The 7,605-nt window shown below is 48.8% G+C and overlaps 1 protein-coding gene across 1 annotated transcript in view; it reads left to right on the forward strand.

Moving 5' to 3' along the window:
• Positions 1 to 7,599, forward strand: part of PDLIM4 (PDZ and LIM domain 4) — a 43,433-nt gene extending 35,834 nt beyond the window's left edge. Inside the window, exons 5-7 of the mRNA XM_057383664.1 lie at positions 2,258 to 2,415; positions 6,054 to 6,174; positions 7,092 to 7,599. Coding sequence (XP_057239647.1) covers positions 2,258 to 2,415; positions 6,054 to 6,174; positions 7,092 to 7,296 — 484 coding nt within the window. The 3' untranslated portion in view covers positions 7,297 to 7,599. The remainder of the gene's footprint in view (positions 1 to 2,257; positions 2,416 to 6,053; positions 6,175 to 7,091) is intronic.
• Positions 7,600 to 7,605: the final 6 nt, after the last annotated feature.

Here is a 7,605-nt window from a genome sequence, read left to right on the forward strand (position 1 = left end):
ATTGAAGTTGTGATGCTGAAGAAATGCTGAGTTATGCATCTTGGGTGAGCTGCTGCTTCTCCAGCTGTCTGTAGGATCCTTCTGTTGCTGATGTGAGTAGGTGGATTAGTGGGCCCTGGGTATGGTTCCCTGGCTGGGGTTAATGCCAGGGAAGACAAGAGGAGGACAGGTTTAAAYTGGRTATTAGCAGAAATTTCTTCACCAAAAAGGTTGCCAAGCCCTGGCACAGACTGCCCAGGGCTATGGTGGAGTCCYCATACTTGGAGGGACTTAACAGACATGTGGGTGTTGCTCTTGGGGATGTGGTTTAGTGGTGGCCCTGGCAGTACYGGGGGAATTGTTTGATGATATTAGAGGGCTTTTCTAACCTGAAAASAGTTCCATGGCTCTGGAGTGTCACAGACAGTGACACACTGTTCGAAGKGTCTATCCAAGGCAGGACAGAGGGTGCTGCCATCCTAGGAATGGGAATCACCTTGCCACAGACCCAGAAGCAAATACGTGCCCTGGAAGCTGGAGATACTGGCTGAAAAGATGAACTGCAGTAACTGGGATGTTTATAAGTGTAAGATCCGCTGAGTGCAGCTGTCCAGGAGGCTGAGGGATAAATAATGCTCCTAGGAAAGAAAAGGCCTTTGTGTAGCCAAGAATGGTTTGTGTGGATAACTCAGACTTTGAGACAGKCCAGGTTGTGGGCTGGGATGCTTTCACATGGCTTATGCAGATCTTGATTTATGTTCCTCCAAACTGGCAAAAGATCCTCCAAGAAAGTAAYGTCTGTATCACATGCAAAGAGAGTTTCTTTTCAGCTCAGGAACTCTGTGTCTGAATCTGTGTTTCAGTGATGCTGTGAGCCAGCTTATTCCCTGTGCTGCTCCGGGAAAGTTAATGAAGTTGGAAAGAGGAGAACTGCAAAAAAAAATACAGAGAACAAAATCTGGTGTTATCTGCAAGTGAGCCAAAAGCCAGGACATTCACTTGGTTTTTTGAGTAGGATTGGGGTAGGAGTGCATTCTCTTTTAACTGGTGTCTGATGAGGCTGGGCTGGCCAAAACCTGCCCTTCTCCATTGAAAATGTGTCAATTGATGCAGGAGTGAGCTGTAGCAGGGTAGACAAGCACTTGGAGAGCTCATGCAGGGTTTGGAGTGGCCGGGAGTCAYGGGGATGGGTCCCTGGCTCAGCCCCAGCACCCAGGCTGGCCCTCATCTCCCCCAGGGACCTGAGCTGCTGGGGAGTCACACCAGAATATGGAGCTCTGGTCTTTCTTTGAGAGTGACTTGTGTCTGGAGTTGTTTTTTCTCTTTCTTTCTTTGAAAGTGAATGTTACTTCTTCTGTTTATTTGTTTAAGCAGACATGAATATAAYACTGGTGGAGAAAATGAACCAGATGATGGCTCAAATATGTGAASCTGACAGAGTTCAGGGCTCTTGCTATTTTTATTGGTTTTGAAATGACCTTGATGACCTTCTCTGCAAAAAGGAAAAGGAGCCCCTTCCCCTGGAGCTGTGCTGTGCACTGGGGCCTCTGGAATACAACAGCACTTGGATTCAGCTCCTCTCAGCAGGACATTTAAACATGGACCTGAAATATTTTTGAATCCAGACTATGCTTTTCATGTTTTGATGTTCTGAGCTGTAATAATGGTTTAAATGGCTGCTTGYTGTCTGTGCACCCCCAGTGCTCCCCATACAGAGCAGGAGAAGCTCCAGGCTGGAGGCTGGAGGGGTTTTACAGGGCAGTCCCTGTGTCCCACTCCCTGTGGGGTGTTTTTCTCAGTTAAGCTGGGGGCTGTGCTTGTGATGCACCTCCAGCAGCAGCAGCTTCACAAGAGGCCCTTGGGGCTGGTTAGGGGTGCCCTGCCTGGCACACACTCTCCAAATGCCCTAATGCTGGTRGGTGCATGCCCTGGCCCTACACAGTTAATGAAATGCATGTTTTTCCCATTTTTTCAATAAATTCCATGGGTGGCAAAGCAATTTACAGTGTTTGCCAGCAGCTGCCTTCTTTCCTGAAGGCATCTGGTAACTGGGCCAGCCCTTGCTGTGTTGCTCAATTGGAGCCCAACAGGGAACAAGTTTATCCTCCTTGGTTCAGTGGCTGTCCCTGGGCCAGACATACCTCCAGGCAGGGAAACACATGGGAACAGAGGTGCTTCATTGAATCTCTGGGAATGTGGAGCTTTCAATGCCTCCATGATGAGCTGACAGTCRCTGTTTCTGTTCGACTTGAGCCTTTCTTTCTTTGCTTTACACCAGCATTGACCCCATGAAGTCTCTCCCACGGAACAGAAACGGGATTGATGTGGAGTCGGATGTCTACAAGATGCTGCAGGACTATGAAAAGCCCGTTTCRGAGCCAAAGCAGTCTGGATCCTTCCGATACTTACAGGGCATGCTGGAGGCTGGTGAGAATGGTAAGGAGGTTGGCACCCAAGCACCCTCCTGTGAGGAGATCTCCAGGGTGGCAGGTCTCAAATCAGGGTTTCACATAGTCCATCTTACCAAACTGTGTGTCTGAGCTGAGCACCGTGTGAAAGTTGGGTCTGCAGCCAGCGTGGAGCTGTTTCCCTGAGATGGTTTATGAAATGCRATGGCTTTAAGCAGTTGTGTAAGATCCCTGTCGGAGAACCTGCTCTGGTGAAGTAAATGGCATTTGCATAAGGATGTGGGATGGTCCTCAGCAAGGCAGGGATAGAGATCAGGAGCTCTTGGCTCACTTCTCAGGGCTGTCACAGCTTCCTGCCCATGTCGTTAACACATTAAATAATAAGATCCCCAATCTATACATTTCAGCTTCTTTTTATTTGCCTTTCAACCTTAAGTCCATTGGGGCTTGTACGTTCAAATTTTTAGGCTTTGCTTTACAATCATAAGGGCAAGACTCCTCTTTCTGCTTCCTTCCAAGGGSCCCACAGTCCAATCATGTGAATCCAGGAACGTATATTTTATGGGAAAATACCAACTGCTGTAAATCTCATTATGAGAGGCAGYGAGTTAGGCTGTTGCACTTCAGTTTCTGTGTATCTGAAGTGTTGGAGAAGCCTGTTCTTTAACTGGAAGGATTTTGGTTCTTGCTTCACAAGTAGCACAATTGCAGGTAACTTCTGATCATTGTGGAATTCCAGCAGTGTTGGTTTTCTCRGTGGGACTGAGCCATAGCTGCAGAGATAGGATCAACTTTGGAAGCACTGGGTGGATTATTGTATTTCATATTAGTATTACAGCTCCTGGACTGGCAGAAAAACTGATGTCAAATACAGGCCCCAGTAGAACCTTCAAGTCCTTCACCAAGAACAAGGACAAATCTGCTGCTGCCCCATTCTCCTCGTTCAGAAGAAGCAAATGGGAAGTGACTGTGTTAATCCCAATTAGTAACGCTGCTGCCTYCCTCCCTCCTCTGTGCCAGGAAAAGGGAACAAAACTGAAGCTTTGCTGGTTTGTCCCTGCCTCTCCCCGCGTCCCACAGCCCTGGGCTGGCAGAAACCCAGTGCTGGGAGGAAGGGAGAAAGAAAAGGCTGTGGGCTGGGGAAATGGGGAACAAAGGAGATGCCAGSACAGTCCCCACATGCTGGGACTGTCCAGCCAGCCCTGGATGTGTGCTCATCCCAGCASTCTCTCATCCCAGCCCATCACCAGTGCAACACTGTGTGTTCCACTGGAGCCTGAGGAGCTGCTGTCGGGTACAGCATGGCATAGGCTGTCACTGTCACCTCCTGGGCTCTGCCACCCTCCCTCTCATCTCAGAGGTGTGGAGGGGMTGTGTGTCTGCCTGCAGGCACAGCCTCACTGGTGCCTTGGTCGTTCTGACGCTGTTTATTTCACAAGGGATGAGAAATTAAGTGAAAAGCATCTCGGCTGGCATGAAGCTCTGTGATGTTCCAGCACGTTTTCAATCCCCACAAGTGTTCCTGCTGTGTTTGTTTTACAGCTGCTACCCCTGCTCCTTTATCCTTAAGCCTAAAATTATACATTTTGACCTGAGCCTGCTCTGCATTGTCCTTTTAAAGTCAAGCTCTCCTCTGCTGAGGAGCTGAATGTCTTGGACTGCAACCTTTTTTTATATGGAATGTGTTTCTACTGGAAGCATTACAGCCCTCTCCCACACCCTCAGGGAGCAGTGCTTTGTGCTGAGGTAGAGGAATGGCAGTGCCCACCTCCACAGGCACCCATGACCCAGGAAGGACGAACACTGCAGCCATAACGGGATTGAGATGGTGGAGTTGAAGCATTTTGCTGCCCTGCTGAAGACCATAAATCACCRTTAGACTGGGTTGGTAAATAGAAGGAAATGACCCACAGTTTGGGAAGATGGGAAGCAGCCTTCTCTGCAGGGTTCATTTTGCTGTAAAATGCTTTTTTTTTTTCCATTCTTTCCTTTTTTAAGCAGCTTATCCAAGCGCTCTGCATGAGAGACAGTGACAGCTTAACTGTTAAATGTTGGCAGATGAGCGTGTCTAGTCCAAGCACGCTGTGTCTCACGCTGAGGGAAGCCAGCAGCTTGAGCAGTTGTTTCAGTTTATTCCCAGCAAGGCAGAGGAAGGATTCGACAAGGGCTTGGCTGGAGCTGCTGAGCACTGGGGGGACTCCTGGGGAGCAGCTCAGCTCTTGGGCAGACACTCCTGCATCTATCAAAGCTCTRAGCATTGCCAGACACTCTATTGTGTCTTGGGAAGTGGGGTCTGGTGGGAAGCTGGTCCTTTTGGTTTAAACTGCTTGGCAGTGTTGGCCTCTGTGTCAGAGCCATTGCTGTGGTGTGAAGGTGTCTGTGCACCCCAGGGGATGATTCAGCCATGCACCCTCCTTCCCAGCTGGGCCCAGGACAGTAGACATTCCTGAAACACGCTGGATGGGGGAGCAGGGGTCTCTTCATGGAAGGAAGCTTTTCCAAGCAATGCCCTTCCAAAYAAATCGTGTGACCCAGTGAGCAACCAGCAGTGACGATGCACTGGCTCCAGGTACTAAAAGTTCCCTTCAGGAAAGGCACAGATGTTGCTGGAGCTGTGGGAGGCACTTGCACTGGATTTTGCTCTAAATTTGTCAAAGTGGCTCAGAGTGTGTGCAGCCCCCTGGGTCAGAAAGTGCTTGTGCCCTACTGAGACCTGGGCATCAGGGCTGCAAGGACAGGTTTACAAACACCTTGGAAACTCGTGGAGTGTGGCAAATAAGAGCTCTGGAGAATGGCTTGTTCATCCAAGAKCTCCTCTGCTGCTTTTCCAAACTGAGCCAAAGGGTCGTTCTTCAGGAGCTTTTCCTTCCTACCACCTTCAGCCATCACAGAGGAATCACAGATCAATAAATGCCAAACAGAACAGTCAGCTGTCAGCTGTGGAAAACCATGCAGTCGATACTGGGAGCTTTTAAATGACCCAGGGGTTGGCAACAAGAGTGTTGGTGTTGTCCAGAATCTGAGGGCAGATGGCAGATGATCCATAGGGAATGTGGGCAGCAGCACTGAAAACACTGCYGTGATATTGCTCCGATGCACGAAACCTTCATTGCTTCCTTTCCCGCTGTTGGACCTTTATGAAAGGAGGCCTGGTGCCTCAGAAAACCTTATCTTCTATCACAATATTTTGGTTTAGATTATTTGAGCTCAAATGCATGCTCTAGGAAGAAAAGTGCATGTGATTGTGTTATTGTTTGGTTCAATTTGCCTCATTATCCAAAACGCTTTCATCTCCTTCTCCATGATGGATAGTGGATCTACCAAGTGTACCTGAAATGTTGGTGTGATGGAACCTCTTTATTTTTTTGTCAGCTTTTCTGAGCTCTTCATTATTCATTATTCTTAACTCCCTAAGTAGTATTACAACTCAATGAACCTCACATCTCTAGATCACAGCTGCTTTGTACTTTAACAAGGTCCATGAATTGAGCTGGTGCTGTCCTGGAACTTCCAAGAAATGGCAGATTCTGTTTTGACAGGCAGAGACACACCTGARTCCTTAAGGGAAAAGAAAAAAGAAAGAGGGGGGGGGCGGGGAAGAGAAAAAAAAAAAATGTCCAGAGAGGAGGCTGAGTTTTCAATCTGTATCTTTGTAACTCTTGGCAGGTGAAAAACTCGACAAACTGAGCAACCCCCGAAACATGAAGCCCCCGGTGCCAAAGCTGGGTGGTCCCATGTCCGGGCTGCAGATGCTTCCTGAGTGCACCCGCTGTGGGAACGGGATCGTGTGAGTATGGTGCTCACCAGAGCCCCGGTGCAGTGGGGACAGGGACACTGGGACACGGCTGGGACAGGGACACTGGGACACGGCTGGGTTGGGTCCTGCCAGGCACACGGGCTAGAATTTACAGCAGAGTACCTTGAATCCCTTCCTGTTTTCTGACCATATCTAAACCTGAGCAATACGGTTTGGATTGCCCCTTTTAAGGGAATCTCGCAGCAAAGCAGGGATGATTTATGGGATGGTTCATGCCCTGCTTATCATAGTAGCTGCCCAGGGACTATGAATAGCACCATGGCACCAGCACTCCTTCGCTGCCTTACAGGGGTGGGGAGAGAAACGCCTTGAGTGTTGAGGAGGGCTGTGAGTTAATTTTGTTTGTTTTTTGAAGAGTTACTCTCTGACAGAGASGGATGTTTATTTCAGAAAGTATAGGTGTTTTTCTACTTTGTTCTATTGTAATTTATGACCTATTGTAACTTATGTTCTGTTGTAATTTAYGTCCTGCTCAAGCTAGATTTGCTGTGCAGATGCCTGTAACTGTGTAAATGTAATCGTGTTCTTGCCAGTGCTGTGAGCTGGGGGTCTCTGCTCCACAAGTCGTAGTACTGTGAGGGCACAGCCCCTCACAGGATGCTGGCTCTCACAGAGATTTTCAGATCCAGGCTGAGTGTAGATATTTAGGGCTCTGCTTTGCATTGAGCCGTGGAGCAGTGCTGTTGGGTGTGGAGCATCCCTTCCTGCAGAAACACAGCAAAGCCACACCTGGAGCGAGGTGGCCGCTCTGGGTGGGCTGAGATAACACCCTTACCTGTCCCTGAGAGATGAGATCGTGTCCCTGATAACCCCCTTACATGTCCCTGCGTGTGCTTTCCTCCCGAGTCGTTTCTCCAGCTCACCTGAGCTTTCCCCATCCCTGCCAGGGGCACCATCGTCAAAGCCCGGGACAAGCTCTACCACCCCGAGTGCTTCATGTGCGACGACTGCGGCCTCAACCTGAAGCAGAGAGGGTATTTCTTCATCGAGGAGCAGCTGTACTGCGAGACRCACGCCAAGGAGAGGGTTAAGCCCCCCGAGGGATATGACGTGGTGGCTGTTTATCCCAACGCCAAAGTGGAACTGGTCTGAGGTCGGGCRGCCGCTGCCCACCCACGTCCTCCTGCCGGGGCTGTAATCAACCCCGATTACCAAAGCCCCAGTTAAAATGCCTTTTCTAGATAAAACCGTTTACACTTGGGATCTCCGGGGGATGGTGTTGAAAGCATTTGAACAGGTTTTTCCCTTCTTTTTGACACTCTGCTTTTTGGGTTGCTGTGTTGGGTTATTAGTCTGTGCCATAACCTTATCCAAGATCTGTGTAAATATTGATTAATTCTCTACTCTGTTTTGTATTAAACCAGTATTCCTTTTTTTTTTTTTTTTTTTTTTTTTTTTTTT

The sequence above is a fragment of the Malurus melanocephalus genome, unplaced genomic scaffold (assembly GCF_030028575.1).
Source record: "Malurus melanocephalus ecotype Western Australia unplaced genomic scaffold, MMel_1.1 scaffold_650, whole genome shotgun sequence".
NCBI classification, from domain to species: Eukaryota; Metazoa; Chordata; class Aves; order Passeriformes; family Maluridae; genus Malurus; species Malurus melanocephalus.